Source organism: Macrosteles quadrilineatus, unplaced genomic scaffold, assembly GCF_028750875.1.
Source record: "Macrosteles quadrilineatus isolate MER2022 unplaced genomic scaffold, UCM_ALF_1.0 Scaffold_3__2_contigs__length_128488019, whole genome shotgun sequence".
Classification (NCBI taxonomy): Eukaryota; Metazoa; Arthropoda; class Insecta; order Hemiptera; family Cicadellidae; genus Macrosteles; species Macrosteles quadrilineatus.
The window spans coordinates 106,616,323-106,639,397 of NW_026542596.1; the positions used below are offsets into that span (position 1 = coordinate 106,616,323).

At 33.5% G+C, this 23,075-nt stretch overlaps 1 protein-coding gene across 3 annotated transcripts in view; it reads left to right on the top strand.

Annotated features, from left to right (window-relative positions):
* The first annotated feature begins 6,274 nt into the window (after positions 1–6,274).
* LOC128988441 (phospholipid-transporting ATPase VD) overlaps positions 6,275–23,075 on the top strand; it is a 55,948-nt gene continuing 39,147 nt past the window's right edge. Inside the window, exons 1-4 of one of the 3 annotated variants that reach the window (XM_054409723.1) lie at positions 6,275–6,385; positions 12,108–12,315; positions 13,077–13,675; positions 22,223–22,427. In XM_054409723.1, the coding sequence (XP_054265698.1) occupies positions 12,124–12,315; positions 13,077–13,675; positions 22,223–22,427 (996 nt within the window). In that variant the 5' untranslated portion in view covers positions 6,275–6,385; positions 12,108–12,123. The other 2 variants (XM_054409724.1, XM_054409722.1) reach the window with 2 other exon arrangements.

Below are 23,075 nucleotides of genomic sequence, written 5' to 3' on the forward strand. Positions count from 1 at the left end.
TCATAAATGACCTGAAAGTAATAGGATATGTAGTTTTTTTTTTTTTAATACAGTTAAAATAATTTTGATTATAACAATCTGTTAGCACTGCAGAACTGTATGTAAAAGCAAATAAAAGTAATATATTATTTTTATTAAGGCATGACCATGAACGCCTTTTAAGGTGAACCATGAACCATGAATGCAATTTATGGCCTGTTACTGTAGGCTATGATTCTGATTCACTCACTAATAGGCTACATTTATAAAATTCTTGAATTTGTTATATCATACTTTTAAAGACACAATACCAGAAATTATTCCTTACTAGATTAGAATCACCATTTTAAGGGTAATTAAATAAATTTCAAAATAGCTTATATTATATTAAGTTTAGGCTATTAACAAGACGCATGAAAACAGTAAACCTCTGAAACTTAGATTCTTTCAAGTTAGGCTATGTAAAAATCCATGTTGGAGTCCTAAAAAATGTTATTTTTTTACCACTGTTACCATTTGACTGTCTTCGCTATAAGTTGAGATCTTCATTAGGCAATTATAATTATTGTGAAACATTGACATTGCACAATTCCAATGCTGAAGGACAGTTAAGTATTTTGAATAACTTAAAGTTCAAAATTACAAGAATTAAAATATTAAAAAACAATGACTGTGAAATAAAACAAAATATATTTTGCAAGAGTAACTTAACTAATTTTGAAACCCCAATAGGCACAATAGAAATTTTATTGATGAGGAAGTTGAGGTTTAGTAAATAAAAAAAATTAATTAGTCCAAATACAGTGTATTTAAACATTTCACAAAAACAAAGTGATTCTTCTTTTGTCCAAGTCTTAGGTCATTACATTTGGAGTTTTTTCATTGGAGAAACTGAACTATCAATTTGAGTGTGTTTGCTGTGGTGGATTTGGTTGATTTCCGTTTGATTTTCCCTGTGCTTTGTCTTGGAGTCTTAATCTCCATGGGTTCAATTGGAGTCTGAAACAAATAAGGCCTTAGTTTTTTTTAAAACATTACTCGATTACAAAAGTAAGAGGTGGTCCTTACTTTAATCAAGATTAAACCAAACTAGACAAAACTGTGAGTGTGAGATAATAATTCGCTTCTACTGAAATGAGCTGTAAAAATTAAAAAATCAAAGCTACACTTGCGCTGACACCAGGTAAAAGTAATAAAAGTAAAAATAATAGAATACTAAATCAGGTATAGTTAGGTTTCAAAGTTCCGTTAGAGGTAATTCTGAGCAATTACTTGGTCAACCCCAATTTTTTTCATATTTTACTACGGTCATCAGGAGGTTCTCAGAAAGCAAGAAACATATAATTCAAGCCCCGCAAGGTTAAGTTAGGTTAGGTTAGGTTAGGTTAAGTTAGGTTATTAATTAACCTAACCTAACCTAACCTAACGTAACGGTACTGTTACAATTGGCCTTAGAGATGTATTTGAGACTAAAAAAAAACATAAGTAAGTAACGTGTTTTCACACCCGTCACATAGAAAAGGATTGTCGGAGGAACCACTAGCCATAGCCATAACGGTACTGTCACAACTGGCCTTCCGCGCGTCTCCCGCAAGCCACTGTTATCGCTTGGACTTTGAACCTTCTTATCGCTCGGCAACCTGTACGATGGCCTTGCGGGCCTTGAATTATATGTTTCTTGCTTTCTGAGAACCTCCTGATGACCGTAGTAAAATATGAAAAAAATTGGGGTTGACCAAGTAATTGCTCAGAATTACCCCGTTAGATAACAAAATTACTTTACACTAAATACTTCCATGTAGCTGTGCCACAGGCCTTATATGGAAGTGCAACCAAAATTAGCTAATACAATTTATTGTTTTTTTTTTTTTTTACAGGGATTTCATTAAAATTACAGCCACTATTAACTGCCACAGTGAGAGTAATAAGTTAGTGTCACTATTACTCTCACTGTGGCAGTTAGGCCTATGTTAAGTAAGGTTGTCACCAGATTCATATGGCAGATATCGATCCGGAAGGAAAAATTTAGGGTAATCTGAGGACTTTAAAACATTGCATGAATAACGATAAAGACACTTAGCACCTGAAAATGTTGACACTGTAGGCTAAATTGTATTCTTTAATAGGACAACAGCCTAATTATTTCTGAATATTATAGTAGGTAGTACAGTATTGTAGTTCTGATAGGGTTATATGTCTGCTTGAGTTTTAAGGCCAAAATATTATCATAAGTTATAAGTTAGCTGATAAACACCGATTTCTGTGACTGTGAAATTTTGCTATGCCAGCTTATTTTTTCCTAAAACTAAGTAGGCCTATTCCTACGATCTTATAATACATGAAAACAACCTTAACATTTTTCTAAGGCACAGAAGACTTTCATTTTAAGGTACTGTACCGGTATTTTAAAGATGGACTGCTTCTCTGGTGGAGTAATACCAGACGGGGGCACGACCACTGGCAAACGATTACATTTCAAATGGTCAGTCAGTCACTGTCAAACAACCTAGGCCTTAGTTTTTCTGTAACCCCCTGAAATGTCACTGTACAGCGCTTTGCAGAGTTAGGTTAGGTTTATTATGATCATTATGTTATTATGATAAAACCTTAACTAATATATAATTAAGATGTAAAAGCATAACTTATCTTACCTCAACAATATCAGGCTATCCATAGAAAAGTTGTCCACGGCGGTGTTTTTTTTTTCTGAACTGCTGTACCTACATAATCGGTGAGTTCAGCGTCATCTTTAAGGAGCTTGACAAGTGCTCCAAGTCTTATCTAACTTAAACTTCATCATCAGATAAATGTTTACTGCAAAGAATCAATACTAAACAGTTTCTTTCAGATTTTTTTCTTTTGACAGCCTTTTCCCAGGATTTCAACAGCTTTGGGCGAGTTAATAGAAATCTGAAATTGTTAAAAAATAGTTAAACTTAATTCACAGTAACCTTTAGGCCTAGTTTCCATAAATCCACATACATTGTAGTTCAACACCTATACCTGGAAATGTAAATAATAGCATAATAGCTATGAAGGGCCTATGATTGATAAATAGAGCTGACGCTACTACTTGTCAGTATAGGTGCGAGTATAGGCTACTCTAAGCGCACGACTTGTTTGCGCGTGGCCCCTCCACCGCCTCCTTAGCCAGGAGGGGCCCCCACCACTGCCCGGCTCTTGGCCAATCTGCTACTAGTCGCCCTAAAAATGTTGTCTATACTGCTTCTACTCCCAGCGGATGCGTAACACCAACACATGGCACCTGTTGATCTTATAATATTTCCATCGCTTCTCTGTGAATGGTTTGCCCTTTTTACGGGTGGTTGCCATAATATTAATCTATGTTAGCCTAGCCTGACACTTTTTTAACCCACGGCTTAACAATCACTCAATAATTACTCAACCGCACTACTCATCTAAACAGCACAGTCCAATAAACTGACAGTTGATAGAACACGATAGAATACAATACTCTTCTGGTCATAAAATAGGATAATAAAATCATAAAATGTCATAAAATACTTTACGTACGACATTAAGAGACCGACTTTCGTTTTATCAACTTAGGGATATAAAATAAATAACTGCAAGTCATTAACCGTTTTAAAGGGTGTTCGGAAAACCTGTCCGATATTTTAAGGTGTTATTTATTGTACATAATATGAAAATAAGCAAAAGTTTCCATAATTTTATGTACTAAGCCTTGTGGTTTTCTGTTTATAGATATATCTGTATGTGTTTTTACATACATCTATATCTATATCTGAAGATACCACCTATAAACGTTAAAAATTTACACCTAAAAAGTCAAACTTTACGATTAAATTGGAATATAGGCCTAATATGATTTTACCGTTTGGTGTACATTTAAATAAGTAAAAAAATAGTTATATCAAAATAAAATACTCTACTACAGTAACAAAACAATAATATAGAACCCTTAGTATTTGTCAAATTCAAATTTAAATTTTAAAAAAATGTACGCAAAAAAGGAAAACAACGCGAACAGCGCTAGTCGAATGTTTTTAGAAAGCGTAGTCCGACCAATGCTACAGAAACTTTGGCTGCGTGGTGGGAGATTGGTACCGCTCTCCCCCCGCGCACCCGGCTCGCAAACAAGTCGTGCGCTTACAGTACTGTAGTAGCATGCTAGTAGGTATGATTACCAAAATAAAAATACAAGAATTTATTTTATTCAGTTAATTAATAGTTCAAATTAAAATGCACTTCTGATTTTAAACAGTAAGAAGTTATCTGAAGCCCTAACCAGTCTAGGCATAAAGCTGGGTTTTCCTAGGCGCGGAAGCGGAGAGCGGAGAGAGGAACGCGGAGAGCGGAAAAGAGATTAACATGGTGTTCCGCTCTGTTTCTAGGAAAACAGTAACATTAAATTACCTAAGACAAGTGGAGTCCGCTCTCCGCGTTCCTCTCTCCGCTCTCCACTTCCGCGCCTAGGAAAGACCCGGCTTAAGTTAGCGACAACATTTCTTGATACAGTAAGTAATTATTTAAAACTTACTTGTAAAAGTGGATCCCATTTCCTTTATTGTAGGCTACGTTTCTTTGCATCCAAATTCAATACAATATCTAACCAAATTTGCTTAATTGACTCACACTCACATAATTAAGATAAACATAATTACAATAAGATATCTTGTCGTTCATTAAAGGTCAATTGTTTGGAGGACCCCTATCCAAATCATCTGTCATCGGCAACACAGTGGTAATTAAGGTAATTAAAACCTCACCCAGATAGTCTAAGTTATCCTTAATAGGTTAAGGCATCTTGGTGGGATTATAAGAATGAATGCCAACATTTCTAGTTAAAATTGTGGCTGTATTTTAGTCAATTTTAAGTTACAGTAGCCTACAATCCATAAGTAGATTAAAACAAATAAAGCTGTAACATTTGTATACAGAAAAAAATAACTAACTTAACCAGACTTATTAAAATAATTATTTCTATTAGGTAAGTATTGAATGAATTTGATTAGTAAAGATGCATGCAAAGAGTAAAGTGTTACTGTTTTTTCACCACTCACCAGAGGGCCTGTTAAAAAGATGTGTTCTATGAGTTAATTTGAAGGTAAAATTTGTTAAATTTTAAAATTTTACCTAACCAACACACTTAAGTTTCAGGCTGAAGCAAGCTTTTATTTAGGGCCTTATTTTATTTTACATTCCAACACAGGGCATATAAAATAACATGTTAAATGGGTGACACAGTGCTGAGATTTTGTCGGCCAGTGACTATGGGTGGTGCCAGCATATTTTTTTTAATAATTCACATTTGAAATGTATACGAATAAAAAAAAAAATATGTAAATATTTTAGAGTAGGCTATTGAGCTATGATTTTGGCCCAAGAGGTTGTGAAGGGAGCCTTGGCCTGTTATGACATTCTAGGATTCCGGTACATAATTAAGTGAGATTATATGGACTATTTACAAGCGAATAAGTATAATCGAAAAATTCATTAGAAGATGCGTAGAAATATGTGTTCTTTTCACTTTAATTTAAGCTAAGCAAAAATTTCCGGGGGAACCCTCCGACCCCAGGTATCACATAAACACCCGGTAAGTCCGGCACCTCTGTTGCCCAGTGGAAATCCCTTAAAATATGCTCTGTTTCCAACATACTATATGACTTACCTATCTTAACTTATTGTGTCAGTTTCATTCTTTTAAATGACCAGCATACTTTTAATTTTATTTGTATTAACTTAAATAGGCTACATCCTAATATAATTATCAATGGGGGAATTGTATGTAAATAAATCCCCCTCCTCCCCAAACAATAATTGGAACCTAGAATAATAATTCTGGAGTAATAATATTTGGTTTTTTATATTTGAACTTCAGAAACCATAAGTAAAAGGCCTAAATTGGTTTTCTAAAAGACATCATAGTTTGCGCAATTGATTTGATATTTTTATTTTGCTGATTCAGTTAAGCTATTAATAGTTTGACTCTAATAGGGCAAAGCGTTTTCAAACTCACTTAAAATTGGGAATAACTAAATAAACTAAGTTTATTGAAATTCCTCAACATAGATAAAAACATAACCTGAGTAACCTCAATCAATTATTTCACATTTGCAATTGAGCGGCAGACGACACGACGACAGCACTCCAATCCAATCCTAATGTTAGCCTGTGCGAGTGCGATGCGATGCAATGCGATTACAGATACGACTTACAACATGTTCGATATTCTTCGACACACAACCGAATCATACGGTTGGTCTGTTGTGAACCCAGCACTATCCGACTGTAGGATTCTGTCTGTCTGTCATCTGCCTCCTGGCCTGACTGGAGTGACTGGACTGTGCTGTGAACTGTGGCTAGTGCGAGTCTGCAAATAAATAATATACTGACTGGATGACGTTTAACCTTTTCCCGTCAGGTAATCCTTTGTGGTTAAGTGTCCACTCAACTAAACTTATTTAATTTTAGTTAGGTAATTATTTTATGTGAACGTTTGTTTAGTGAATTTTGTTCATATGATGTATAAAAACAGACTTACTGGAAGTTGTAGGCTAATGCCATGATTGCTTAGTAATGTTAGTAGCCTATGCTGACTGAATAACTTAAGTTAATTTAATTCTACTCAGATGACTTAAAACTAGCCTACCTAGGCCTAGAATAATCTTTGAGATTGAAAGGGCGTCAATACAAGTTGTGCAGTTGTAATATGTACAAGTTAATACAAGTTGTTTGCATAAATCTCAATCTAGGCTTTGGTGCCTTGATTAAAATGATCCAGCCTAACAGGTAACATAGTCAATGGTAATACCTTAGGTAATACTTAAAAAAAATTAAAATGAAGATCTGATTCACAAAATATACACACAAAAGTCCTATAAAAAAAAATAAAAAACCGGACCCAAGTATGTTATTTGTCTTTAACATGTACTTAAAATAATATAAGTTACTCTATAAAATCCATTGATACTACAATGAGCAGCAAGTAAATGAATTTTCTGATAGGACTTATAACATAATTTTTGGTTCAATACTAGGCTATCTACCGTACGTTTTGTAGGGCTGTAGAGAATGGTTAAATTCTTGACGAGAACCTCAAATTCACAAGCATATTGATTACGTTTTGAATAAAATATCTGTAGGGATCTTCATGCTCCGCACTCTTAAAAACATGCGGTTTCATCTGAGAGCTCTTGACTTGCCTACCCTTATCTTACCTATGCTGTACAGTGTAGGCCTACCTGTCTGAGGGTGTGAAAATCAAAGGACTCAGTTCATTTTCAAACTTCAGGAAAGTGCTCTCCGAATTAACTTATTTAATCTCTTCATCGTCGCAAATCCTGCAAAGAAGTCTTCAAATCACATAAAGTTGGTTCTCACTTTCCCATCCATTTAAATTTTAGAAACCCTATCATTCATTAGGTAAAACCTTACATCATATGTTTATTCAAGCTTCCTTTGCTATCCTTTTCGCGACAGTACCATGGCATTCCACCACATTCTTAAAAAAAAAACTTTCACTTCAATGTAGTAAAACTTTTTAACTATCTCCCTCTGCTACTGAAAGCCAATTAGGACTTAGGAAAATTTAGAAAGTTTTGTAAAAAATTTAATCTTAAAAGACATGGTCTGCTACAGCGTCCGTGATTTTGCTGGTAGTTTTGTTGAACAGTAAAATGTGGTGTGTCATAAATCAAGTAAAATAACTGTATTATGCTTATTTAATTTTTAATTTAATTTTAAAGAAATGAAATTCTAGTTGAGACTTGAATGCAAACACAAGTTATTTGTCAATCTAGCTTAATAAACGACTTTGACTTTAACATAGTCACCAAATCTTACTGCATTTTTTATGTGTGCATTACGTTCTCTGTGGTTTTTATGTTCTCATATGGTTTCACATCACCCAAAATGCACATTGACCCATATCATGTCACCAAATTATCATTGGCCATTGAACTGCTAGCTGAAGTAATTGTCTTTCACATAATTGTTGGTCCATAAACATTATCAAACTTACTGTATTTTATACTTGGTTGGGTGGTTACAGTGCTTGTCTAACAATCAGAAGGTGACTGGTTCGCTTGTAAACTGAGGCAGTCTTTTTAGCGAATTTCCCTATAGGAAGTAGCTGGCAAGTAGTAGTCCCTGGGGACTACTAGTAACAGGGAAGTAGTCTCTAGTAGTATGTGGCACGGTAATACCTAGGCCCGGGACCGATTTAATTTATCATTTTGATGTCCTCAGAGACCAGAAACACCATTCGTTAAAATTTTTGTAGGTAGCCTATATGTTATTGTAGAAATATTTATATATATATATATAGAGAGAGAGAGAGATATATAGATATATATATACCTATATATATTATCTCCGTGAACGCAATAACTTGAGTGACGGTACGATTTTGATGAAATTTGGTTTAAAGGTATAAGGCGTGATAAACTTGAATGAGTTCGCAAACCAGCATGATCGGACTATGGGAACAGGGGTTTAAGGGGGGTTGTATGGGGTATCAAATAGGTTTTTCCCATTTTTTACCCTAAAAACACAAATTTTCTTTTCAAACCATTTTGTAGAGCTTAAAAAAAATAAATTAGTGTATTGAACCGTTGTTATGCGCCTAATAGTTCCAAAAAACAGAAAATTCCAAAAAAATTCTAAATTTAAAATAGACCTAATTCCAATGTTATTCTTATGAAGTCAACAATTGTAGTTTGCTTTTGTTTATGAACATATTTTGATCAAATTTAGAAAATGCAAATTCATTTCTTACTAAACTACAGTGTTAAAATTTAACAACAAATAACACTTTTTACTCTCCCTTTTGCAGCAAACCTAAGTATTTGTTAATCTAATTTTATTTAAATAGGGAATAATTGTGATATTTTTAAGGAGATATTTCAGTGTAAATCCAATCAGGCAAATGGAAATTCCCTAAGTCTGCAGGTTTGCTGTGGCGGGGTTATTTATATATGTATATATATTAAACACATATATCGTCAGATATGTCGTCACATATATCGTTAAACACAAAAATTATATATATATACACGTCTGTGAGCATGATAACTTGAGTGATTTTTGTCTGATTTTGATAAAATTTAGTTTAAAGGTGTAAGAAAAGATAAGCTTGAATGAGTTCGTGAACCATCATGATCGGTCCATGGGTACGGGGTTTTACAGAGGATTTTATAGGATATAAATTGGTATTTCTCATTTTTGACGCTCAAAACACAAAATTTGTCCAATTTCTCTCTAAACCTTTTTAAGGAGCTTAAAAAACAAATAACATAGTATATCAACGTGATTTGTATGGTCATTGGTGAAGGAGAAAATTAAAAAAATTGTAAATTTAAAATTTCCATGTTATTCTTGTGGAGAATATTGTGTTGTAAGTTTGCTTGTTTATGGATATATTTTGATCATACATGGCAATTTATTTTATACTAAGCTATTAATATTTTATAAAAAAAACCCACTTTATTAGTTTCCTTGTAGCAGAAAACCTAGGTACTTGTTAAACCTAATGTTATTTAATTGAAAATCAATTCAGACAAACAGAAATTTGCTTAGTCAGCAGGTTTGCTGTGGCGGGGGTATTTCATATTGTTTTTGACGTAGACCTGTTACAAATGTTTAATGTATGCCTTCATGGGTTTCCACTGTTTCTAGTAGTAGGCCTATTGTTTTCTTTGCGCACGACTTAACTAAATGCATATGAATGCTTTCTAGTTAGCCATAAAGCTACTCATATCTGTACATGTCATTGTTGATAACAACAGCTATAACTGCTAAACATACATCATAGAGCCGAAGGACACACTGTGTTTTTAATTAGTTTTAACACTATCAGCTAGGCTATTTTTACAGTCTTTAACTATTCATGTTTTCCTTTAATTGTTTATAGGGTTACTTATTGTTGTAGCCTAAACGTCTAATAACACTTTTAAAGTTTACACTAACTTCTCTTAAGTAGGTACTGTAAACACATAGCTGTGTCATGGATAAATTCATTGTTTTTAATAGCAATCCATGTCTATTTTGTGTGTTTTTTTTTTTGCTCTTTGCTCTTTGAATTTTGCTTTTTGATGAAAAATGATAGGAAATGTAAATAATAAGTTTTTGTATAAATAAAGATACTTATCAGTAGCAACTTGTTCAGTAAAGAATATTACTTCATTACATATTTTATATATTATATTTTTTTATATATTTAGTTTAGAATATACTTTACTAGCCATACCCGCGGGCTTTGCCCCGTTTAACTTCCTAATTTTCAAGATGAGCTCGTTCGCATGGCTCAATCACGTCCTGGTTGAAGTTCATTCGCTACGCTCACTCACTTTTAGGTTGGAGCTCGTTCGCTGCGCTCACTTGCCTTCAGGTTAGCTCGTTCACTACGCTAACTCGCCTCCAGGTTGAAGTTTGTTCGCTACACTCACTCACCTTTTGGTTGCAAATTAGCTGTTGTCATAAATGTAAAAGAAATAATAGTGCTGCACCCTGTTGGCAATCATTGTAACTTTAATGCTGTTGAACATCATAGAACAGAACCAACTTGTTTAATTGAAACAGCTGTTAAGATTCATTAATTCCATTTAAATAGGAATACTCAAAAGGTTAACATGGAAAACTCCAGAGCCACTGGGGCGGAGCCCGAGAGTCCGATCAGAATAAAAACAGCTTAGTTTTCCTATTTAATGCCTAAAGAATCAGTGTCCCAAATTTCAGCCTCCTAGGTAAATGGGAAGTAAGATAATTAGTGATGAGTGAGTGAGTCAGTCAGTCAGTCAGTCAGTCAGTCATTGAGTCAGTGAGGGCTGTGCCTTTTATATATATAGATTTTAATTCAAACATCATCTACAACACCGCAATATAAATACTGGAGAGGTGAGGGGAGGACCAGAGACAATGGAACCGACGAGTGATAAGGAAATGCAAGTGATACCTGACCATTTGTGTATCAAACAGCCTAGACTCAACTTTTGCATTAATAACACTGGTCTGCTCGTTGTGTTTACAATTTTATTTTATCGGCCGTATGTGTGTGCGCACTATTTGTTTGTGTATGTGGTTGTGTATGTTTTTATGTATGAAGGTTGTCACGATTAAAAGTTTTTGACATGACTTTTAAAAACTTTTTATCATGACAACCTTTATTTGTATTATGTGTATGTGTCAAAAACTTTTAATCATGACATCCTTCATTTGTATTATGTGTATGTATCAAAAACTTTTAATCATGACAACCTTCATTTGTATTATGTGTATGTGTCAAAAACTTTTAATCATGACAACCTTTCTATGAAGTAAGCATTCTTGTAGGTATTCACCTGATGATGATCTCTTAGATAACCGAAACTAGTTGTGAACACAATTGGATTGTGTAAATCAGGCATTTAAACCATTATTAGTAAAGAATATGAATGAAGCATTACCAGTCCAAACAAAAAATAACAAAACTGAAAAGTGTTCTGTGTAGTAATTTCTACATGACCTAAGAGTAGAAATTCCTTAGTCATGACTGTGCTGATTGTTGTCGTGTGACTAATCATGGTTGAGCAACGTAGTCAGCAAACTCTTTGCTCCGAATATTTTCAGCTGGAGTTTTCACTTGGCCATGAAAGCTCCTCCTATCACACTTATGAACACAAGATATAATTACTGTATATAGAAACAATGTAAGAAAAACTAACGGGTTATTGTGTGTAAGTCATAAAGATAGAAATTACAGAAAACGAAATAGGGACATGAAAGTCAAAAAGGCTCGTTAAAATTACTCATAATCCTGAATAAGTTGCCTAGATATAGGATTTGGATAGTTACTGATACTTGTGTACAAGCCGATTTTAAACGGTGTGCCATCTCCAGGCAGGGTTCGACTTGATGGAGAAAGCAGAATTGTGTAGCAAAAAAACCTGTAGCTGTAAATCTAGGAACTTCCAAGATAACATTTGACCTATTTTTCATCTTTGAAATTTATTAAAAAAATCTTAGGCTATTTAATAAAGTTTGAAAAATAGTCAACTTTAAGCACACTCCACAAAACACTTGAAACCTCAATAACCTTCTTTCCTAGTCAATAAACTATTTTTGCATTTTAAATATTTATTTTAGATAAAATAAATGTGTGTTTGCAGATATTGAGGATGCAGGATGAGTGTTCGAGGCCAGATGAGTCTAGAGGCGGTGGAGCCGCTGTACCCTCGCGCGGCGTTAGGCGACACGTCACTGCGGTCACGCGGTCACTCGCGAAGTGCCAGTCATGGTGGAGTGGGTGCAACACTGTCGCCTGCTGCACGACCCTCCGCCTTGAAACAGCGCGGCCACCAACGCGCGTTCTCCCAGGTAGGCCTATAGTGCTGCTGTGCCTCTTTAGGATGCAAGAATAAAAAATAAGTTGAGTAAAGTGGTGTATTTAGAGACATATTTTCAATTTTGTTTGGATTTTTCTTACTTATCAAATGTTAAAAACAACTAATTGTTACTTTGATAAAAATATGTTTTGCGTAGAAAGAAATAGTCTAAATCAAAATAAAATTTGCTAAACACAAGTCATCTTATTGGAAAATGATCTTCGTCATGAATAATTGTAGGCCTACCAAAGAGCTCAACCATCATGAAATAGTGTCAAAAACTAAAAGAACCAGTAGCATATGCAACCAAATTTTGCTTTCTGGTAAAAAAATCTTTAAAACTGAAATTAAACTTCTGAAAATTTTTAATATATACCCACATTATGATGTTTCTTTCGACATGAAATAATACTGTTGGTGTAAATTAATAAGAGTTGATATTTTTCCATAGGTTCTCTAAATAATAAGTCTCCATAATAGACAAACTTCTTAAATTATTAAATTATAATGACACGTGTGTCACAATAAGTTAATACATCTTAGTAACAACCAGATTTAAGAACTAGCCTAATCAATGATTATAGATCAACCAAATTAAATATGAACATCTAGACAGTTTTTAGAGGAAAGTGTTTGAGCTTGTTTTCAGTTTTCATGTCAGAAACATTTTTGATGTTTGAATACTTTCCTGTCCAAACAACAAGTTATAATTCAAACTAAATTTAAAACTAACATAAATTTATGAAATTTCAGGGCATGATCGACACTGATTCCGGTTTCATAAAGGGCCATAGCCGAGTCGGCTCCAAGACTGACTTTATCCTCCCGCCGGGCCACAGGGACACGGAGGATCTGCCTGGCGCTACCACCAGGAAGGGACACTCGCGCCAGGCCTCACGGTCCGAGAGCATCTACACTCTGCGGAACAACGCGCCACCACCCAAGTGGCAGCAAATGCTGTACTCACTGCTGCCCTGCAGTCGACTGCCTGAGGGAGATGAGCCACGGACGAGGACAGTCGTACCCAACCACCTCGTCCCTCCCAACACCCCGATGAAACTGCACCCGAACGGAAACCGCCCGGACAACCGGATAAGGACTACAAAATATACCCTTTTGTCGTTTCTTCCAAAAAACTTGCTAGAACAATTCCACCGTGTGGCGAATTTATATTTTATATTTATAGTGCTGTTAAATTGGTTCCCCTCAATCAACGCGTTCGGTAAAGAGATTGCGATTATACCAGTGACGTTTGTGCTCGGTGTGACCGCCATCAAGGATTTGTTTGAGGATAGAAGACGACATGCGAGTGACAAAAGAATCAACAACACGACTGTGAGAGTTTATGTCAGGTTAGTAAACTGTGTCATTTGTACTAGTTACCTAGTTGATATTGGTTTTCCGAATCCACTCATTGATCTTTTGGTTCTTTGAGCATTGTATTTAAATTAGAATGGTGGCTTAGAATTCTAGATAAGGGCTTATTTTCTGAATTGATTGAATAAGACCACAGTAGATTAAACATGACCTCACACAATGTCTCAAATCACCCAACAACTGTAACTTTCACTTTTCAATTTAAAGCTAACATTACTTTCACTCACATATTTGTATAAAATCTCTTTAACGAATGAATCCCTACCTGAAAATTGTCCTTGTGAATTTCAGAAAGTTCATCAAAATGTAGGCTACCTACTTATTTTAATTTGTTAATTTCAATGGTATCACATACATCAGTGTAATTCAATCCACTAAACAATGCAATGTTTACACATTGTAACCGAAAACACCATTTTTAGTAAGTCATAACAATTGTTTGGTGAAACGCAATGGTTAGTTTACACTCAGTGTCACTTTTTTGCAGTTTTAATACAAACATACTTACTAAACTTATTTAAAGTAGGCCTAGGTCTACAATTAAAAAATTGTGGATTTAATTATTTTAAAATAAAATAGTTGTCTAATTCAACCATTTTATCTCAAGTCAAAATGTTTATCCTAGTTCTAACAAACTCAAAATGAAAGAAAAATCACAATCAAAGTAGGCCTAGTTTTATTTGAAAAATTATAATAGCCTACGGTAGTAAAAATGTATGGAGAGAGTTGAATAGTATAACTTAACGTTATTGAATTGTAACAATTTATTGGGTAGGTGTGACCTATGTAAAAATTCTTGGGCGTAAAAAATTTAAACCGACTTGTATTAATATTTGATATTCTGTGTCTCGAGTAACTTATTCCATTATTCCATTATTTTGAGTCTAGTGATTTAAAAATGAATTTGAAAATAATATTTAACTTTGATAACTAAATAGACCAGGCCTTGTATTCAGTGATACCATTTCAAATCTTACACATTTGAATATTAATTTGTTAAAACGTTTGTACACTTCAATAGCCTGCATTTTAAATTACAAAAAGATAAAGTTAAAAAACTACAGACTAATCAAATTTTAAATAAGTTAGCCTACATTTTGTAAGCTAATAAAATATATCCTACCGTACGTTTTTAGATTTGACAAACTATAAAAAATGACGTACCTAAAGTTATAAGGCCTAGGCCTACTGTTTCAATATATTTAACGAATAATAGCCTAAAATAGGGGTTTTTATCTCAAAAATATTCCTAAACATGTGTATTCTTATGAATCAAAATTTGATTTACTAACAAGACCTGTGTGTAAGAAACATTTTTTTTCAACTAACAATATTCCTAATAACTCGCTCAAAACTTGTTGTATCAGTAGCAAAGTTGATAAACCTAACCAAGATAGTACAACTAAGCAAGATTGCAAAAGGAAAATTAGGCTATATTTCCTGTTGACTTAAGGAACAAAAAGTTACTAGCCTCTTGTGCATCATTGACTATTGGATAGAGTACAGAGGAAGATATCCAATTTATATGGATCAGCTGGTCATATTTTTTTTACTAAAAACTAATGGAGTTGTGTGAGCCAGCACAGTGTCTAAAACTCTATTTTCTACCTTATTTTTTGTTTCTGACATAGGTGATGGGTCATAACAGTTGCTATAGCTCAGAATAAGTCGTTTCATCAGATTTACTTCGTAAGATTTGATCAGACTTGTGTGCTCCAATGTTGTGGGTTTGTTTCCTAAACTACAATGTCAGTTAATGTCAGTTCACTATTCATGCGTCTCAATCCGCTAACTTTAGAAAAGCATATTTTTAGCCTTGACACGTGTCATCTGTATTGACTGATGTTGGAACTCTGTTTGATAAACGCTAGGAAATTTGCATTGCCAGTTGTTGCTCTTTGGAATGGGAGAGTGACTATGTTGAATGGTTTGTTTGTCACATTATCATGGACGTTAATAACTTACCTTAAATGAGCAATTCTTATCGATATTTATTTTTGGTAACTTATGTCATGAAATTTTGTATACAAGGTTTTGTTTCAATGTTCATGGATATTTTTTAAGAAAAAAAAATATTGAAAAGTACCTCAACGAATTTCTACAAAGGGTTTAATGAGCTGCCAAGTTGGCTGTGAAATAGCAACAAAAGTAAATAAAAGAATTGTTACAGTATTCTGATCATGTTGCTAATTTAGAGATGATTGATTATTTAAGGCAAAATCACCACTTTTACACAATCATATTTAAAGCACAAGTTTTTTACACGTTTTAAATAGCCTAATGTTTGGATATTGTTTGGTTTTGGTAATTAAAAAAATATTTTTAATAGTCTAGGTCTATGTAAATAATTTTACCTATTGGTGTAGCCTACTACGTATTTAGTGAAATAGAAAAAAAAACTTAATCTATTAATTATTATCTATTATCTACTTAATCTATATCTATGTTGAATATTTACTCAACATTAATTATACGCCTGCCAGCAGCAAACTTGCAGACTAAGCGAATTTCCATTTACCTGGCTAGATTTCCACGAAATATTCCCTTAAAATGTCAGATTTATACCCCAAATTTAATTAACATCAGTTTTAATGAGTGGGTGGTACTTAGTTTGCTGCTACAGGGAAGGTGATGAGATGTTTTTCTTTATTGAAATAATGTGTTCTTTGACCAAGACTATTTATTCAAACAATGATCATAGACTGCTGGGTCCAGTATCAAACAATAAAAGTTTTTGTTTTTGCTCAGAATCAAACCGGCAACTTTTTAAGTGCATAACCACTCAATACTCGTGAAAACTTCTTCACTAACTAATGCTGATGGTTTAATTGTTAAAAATACTCTCAGGTAGTAAAGAAAATTAAACTCATTTCATGCAGAAAAGTATAGGAAAACAAACGTGCTATTTTTACTTTATGAGTTTGAAAATAAACAGTAATTTCTACGTCAGAGGTATGAATCAGAGCAGGTATGACTTGTTGAATGTTTAACTCGGCCAGTGTCGTGACTGGGCCGCTGTTATCAGTTGATTGCATCAGTCATGCTATTCCCCAGATGGCCTGGGAGTGCCCGGGCTACATTATTGATAAACCGTACCAATCATCGATTCCTTTTACTCATTCGTCATAATCAAGGCTGACTTCCATTGTTTAATAATTGAGTTTGTCCCAGTCAATTTGAAGCTTTATGATTGTTGTTTCTCTATTTTTTGGGGGAAATTGTGAAAATTATTCTAAAGTGGTTTTTGAAAATTGAATTTTTAAGAAGTAAAAATTGTTGCATTTCAGTTTTTCTACTAATTTGTATTCTTCGTAAAGATCTAATAAAATCTGAAAGAAATTGTAAATATTGACTTTTTTGTTAAGGTAGTTTTGCAAAAAATATGTCTAGTTTTATCCAGTCTTAAATTTCTGATCAGGTATCAAACAAAACTTACCATCTCCAGGACTGTATTTAATTTTTCGTAGTAAAATTCAACCATTAATACCGTATATCCTGTTTACTTTCAATGCAGTTATTTGTAAAATTAAATCATAACCATTTTCATCTTAAGGCTAATTACTACTGTTTAAAGCATGTAATACACAAGTTTGTGGTTTTGTATTTATCAATTAAATAGCTTAATTGAAAGTTTATTCTCAAATATTCTGGCTCCAATATTTGAAACTATGTAAAATTATTAGGAACACCTTTTTACCATCACCTATTTTCAAATTCACATATAGGTATAATGAAATGTCCCTACTAACCTACATTTAGAGCAATGGCTACACTTAGTACAGTATTTGAATTATTATGGTATTTCAAGCTTTACTGGCTGTTAACTAGGATGCAAGCAAACCCTCTTCTTATTTACCATTTCATTAGTAAACTATTTTGGTTTACTGACAAATTGACAACTTGGTTCAGTATCAAACCTACTCTTATATAGATTTTTATTTATCATCCGGTGAAAATTTAATGTTAAATTTATCTAATGAGGGAGCTATGTTATATTGCTTATTTCTTGTACTTTTTTAACAAGTATAAAGAAATACAACAATCTAGTTGTGAACTATTGTTTGCCTTTTGGCACAAGTAGTAAAATCCACCCATTATAAATTATTAACACCTAATCCACAGTCACACTCAAACGTAACCGAATATAAAACATATGAAACCAGGCTTCAAACTTTGGAAACGAAACGAGTAGTATGAGCAGTATTCAAAGTCAATGATCAACCTTTCAGAAATCTCGTAGCATGTCTGGTAAGGCTGTCCCTTGTTGGTAACACTTATTGTCAAGTGCCATTGTGACCAACGTGAACCACTCACGTTGTTTACCATTCACTCAAGAGAGGTGAAACGGTCTCTTCAATACTGGGCTCGGTCGTAAATTAAAACTGGTATTGCTGAAACTATTTTACTACCTAATTAGTAGCTTTACCAACTCTTTATGAAGCTTTAAGAGTAAAATGTTGACATATTTTCTGTAACTAATGAGACTATAGGGTATATATATATATATAACTATAATACGCCAACATGAAATTTGTCCTTTGAACTCCTCCACCATTTCTTAACCGATGTTGACCATTCACATCTCATTGGAAAGGACGTATTGCGTAGACTTGTAAACTGACCTTAATTTTTTTTTAATGTCTCTTGGGCTCTGCCTATTCTATATCAATATTCACAAGAAATATTGATTATATCGAACTGTTATGTACATCGTGAGTATTTCCATTAGTTACATAATCCTTGAGTTGACCCTTTAAACCCATAGGAACTTAAATGACTGTTATTAGTTTTGTAATAACTCCATTAATGCTTTAAAATTGCTCAAATTCGAGCAACATGTACACTAGTACAGAATGATTTCACCACCTTTGTATTACAAAGTTGCCTATTTCATCTGTTTCAATCAGCTTTCTTGTAGTTGGTAGGCCTACACAATTATTATTTTGACAGTCAATGAGTATTGTGTAGTTTTTTTTTTTCAAATTTGTTTCTTAATTACTCCCTACCTTAAACCAACTGATAGGCGAGTGTACCTACAGTATTTTATGTGTTTCAAAAATATTTTAGCTTGTCAACAAGTCTCGAAAGCTGGCTATGTAAACTAGCCACAACAGTGGCCTAGGCCTATATGACCATTGTAACAGTATAAAAAAGAAAATCCAATGATTTATATAAACATTTTTTTGCCAAACGTTATTTTAAGCACACACCCTTGAAGTTTAAATTGTTCTCCACAAAAATGCTACACATGTTTGTTAGAGCAGTCACATTTGTCTTGTAGTTTAGTTACCGTAATTAAGGTGAGGTGAGGCAAGTGCGTTTTTTTTTGGTAATTAACTTATCTAGTTAAATAAAATAACTAACATAATTTATTTTAATCATGCAGTAGTAGCTTAAATGCAGGCATTCCTTTGGCTAAAGCATTTTTTGGCAATTTTTAAGCAAGTTTGGTAATGCATCACACCATTATTACATGTAGCGGCATTCACACATAATCTTTGTATTTTTTAATGAAAACAAAGTGAATTTTTATAGTCACAAAATACTAGCCTACATAGATTGCTGCTATTTTAAACAAAAACAAACACCTAGTCAGTTTTAATGTTAAATAATTATGACCAATCTATTAATTTTAATCAAATAAAATATTTGTTTGGCCACAGCAATTGTTTTAAAATTAATCTTGATAATCTTAAGTTTTGAATAGTCTACACCACAGTTCATTAGCCACTTTTATTGAGCTGATAGCTTATCTGATGCATGTTTGTTTTTACCAAGCTTCATGATGTGTGCCTATCGCCTGACATTGACCATAATAAAGCCAATATGGTGTGTGCTTGATTAAAAAGCTTAGCACAGTTCAAGATTAAATATTATCTACGGTTTTAAATTACTTTGTGCTCATGTTTGCTTGATCGATTTCAATAATTAATTCAGTTTCTTATGTAGGTCTAGTCCAAATTAATATTTGATGTTTACATTATTTACACTGCTAATTTTGTGAATTATCTTTGTGTTTGTGTAGGCAGTAACCAAAATTACCAATTAATTGAAAATAGTATTTAAATGTTAGTTTTACATTAATTGGCTGTACAAAAATATAATACAATACACATTTAAAATTTTGTTAAAAAGAAACAGATTTTTTTGAATTTTTCTCTCTTTAAATGCTTTATTACTGAAGAATAGAATGAAGGTTTGGTTTGCCACTAAGTTTTATGATTAATACATTCACAATGCAATTATTTAATATTCCTTAACATTTACCTTCATGTAAAACTAAATTTTATCTCACCTAGGAAGTTATAAAAAATGTATTTTCTGTTGAAGTCTTCCGGAATTGGTAATCAATTATAACAGGTTACGTACCTTGACGTCCACAATTCCTCAGTCGAACTTCCGTTCACTAGTTTTGACTACTAAGTAGTCATTTTCATAACGGAAAGCCTGCCGGCCAATTATGTTAAATGTCTACCGTGTTATGTATGTGTGTTTAATGTATATAAGAAAATTTGACTACATTCAATGAATGGAATATTTTAACGTTCCGTTTTGAAAATGACTACTTAGTAGTCAAAACTAGTCAACGGAAGTTCGACTGAGGAATTGTAGACATCAAGGTACGTAACCTGTTATAAAAAAAATTTCCCATTTTCTCTAATTTTGATTTGACCGCATAGATAGGCATAACAATGATGAATAATATACCCATTAAAATTTATTGCACAGATGAAAATTAAACAAAAATTGGTTCAGTATTTTTTTACCCGTGTTTTTAGCTTATTTTAAACATTTCTTCTCCTATTTCCATACAGAAATCAATATAAATTCTGTACATTTAAATTATTTTGATTTGTTACTTTTCCCCTGTATATATTTCATTTAAATTTTGAGTTTTGGTAGGCAATAATATCAGGGTCAGATAAAATTTGACCTACTTTATTGGGTTTTGTTTTCTTTAATAAAGCAGTTTCAAAGTTATTAAAACATATCTGAAGAGGTGTGTTACAACTGGGTTGGGCCAAACAAAAGGTGTCATTCCATATTTATGTTGACTATTAAAACACATTCATTGCCAGACTTTTTCTGTACGAACTAAGAGTAAGACTTATTCGACGTGCTGGTATTTCTATACCACCTGATCAAAACTAATTGTTTCTGTTTATTATTTCAAAGTTTAGGCTATCTTGATAATTAATAAAATATTTTTCCCAATATGCTTTTATTTTGTTGACTCTGGTATTACATTAGTATTGGTCTGGTTTCAGTTACAATTACAGTAGTAACGTATACTGGGTAGCCAAATGGTTAATGTGCTAACCTTAAAATCTGAATGTTTCTGATTTTGAGCTCAGCCGTTGGATATCCATTAAGGGCTATTTTTTAAAGAAGCATTTAGCTGTACAATAAAAAACACAAAAAAAAACTGATGTTAGATTATAACAACACCAGGGAAAGAACTGTTTATTTGAAACAAGGCAAAAAGGTTAATGATGTTTTTAAAAAACAAACAATTAAAACCAAGATATACAAATTAACTGTTCTAGTTGTGGGAAAGATCGATTCTGGATCCATAAAACCTTATAATTTGTCTATTTATCAATCATACTTTCTATCATCAAGTTCATGTTCTGTAGAAACATAGACTACGGTTTCAACAGTTTCATTGAAAAAATGTAAAAATAAACCTCTGGTAATTTGGAAGAAAACAAAAATAATGATGTTAAATGCAATTTTTTTCTTAGCTGTAATTATTTATTGTACAAAAAAACCTACTTTAACATAATCATTACTCTATTAAACAAAATAATAATTGTTTTCTGATAACTTTTTCCTTATAATTTTTTTACTGCAAGAATGATGGTCATCTAATCACGCCCTCACATTTAAATACACCTGCCACCAATCAATATACTTTCACCCGCATTGTTGACTCATCGTGTTAGGCCTCAGGATCAAAGTGATAAGAGTGACATAGCTTTAAAATGGCTTTAATTGTTTAATTCTATTAAAATTTTACTACAGTAATTAAAAAATACCTACATAGGGTGTACCACAAACAGGTTGCTATTTTTGAATTAATATACCAGATGTGCCCAACACGCTATAAACATGAAACTTCATAATTATAACAAACACAAATTTAAAAAAGTAGGCCATAGGTAAAAAAAAAAAAATTCCAAAAAATTCCACTTAGTTTTGACCACTCTAACAAAATGGCGGAACATCAAAATAATTGTGTTTTTGTTAAATTTATTTTATTAACAAAACAAACCAAAACAATTTAAGCAACTTACAAACAATTTACAATATAATTTGCATCAAGGATCAAAATGAAATTTAACCCCACAGTTTATAATTTAATGCAAAGATTACTGAAGGGTTTTCGAAAAAGTAGTTGCTTTAGCAAAACTGGAAGCTAATGACCCCTGCAGGCATACTGCTGCTGCGGAGTAGCGACCCCCAGGGACTGTGTTACATTCAATATGTGTCGTGTTGCTAAGTAGTTTGTTTTGGCGCAGTGAGGAGGAGAGATACAAGAAGTTGCCATGGAAGGACGTGAGAGTAGGAGACCTTCTGCATCTGTCCAACAACGAGGTGATCCCAGCAGACGTACTGCTGCTGCGGAGTAGCGACCCCCAGGGACTGTGCTACATAGACACCTGTGACCTTGATGGGGAGAGCAACTTGAAGCAGCGGCAGGTGGCCAGGGGCTTCGTTGAGAAGGTAAAGTCTAGAAAGTTTAATCAAGACAGTCAGTACAATAGCAATTGATAATTTTGTCAACGAGTGATATTCATTGATTAACCTTTTGAATTCCATAGTCTGATGTATCAGACATAAGACTACCTGTAACTAAGACATAGACTGGGACAGGTGGCGTCGTCCTGTAATCCAGCTACTAGGAGGTCACGAATTGTGGATATTTATAGGCATGCACTGTGGATACGAGACTCCCTGGTGTGGATTAACATCCACACGAGTGAGTACTAGGACTATCCGCAGTACTATCCTGATAATTAGACCAATTTGTATATACTAAGGCAAAAATGTAGTTCGGATTCCACTACAAACTGTAGGTTCCTTAGTTACCATTAGCTGTATGGACTAATTAACAGCTGTGTCTGAGGAATACACACACAAATTCCAGTGTCGTTGTTTAGTGTAGCTTTGTTAGGCCTTAGTCACTAAGAAGACTACAAGATCGCGCCACTCATCCTACACTCATCTCCATACTTAACTTTGCATCTTCATACTTGGCTTAAAATACCTACTTCGTATGGTCGCCATTTAATAAGAAAGAAAGTATTAAACTAAATCACGCAAATTATTTATATAATTACTGGAAGCTATACATGACATTCTGGAAATATA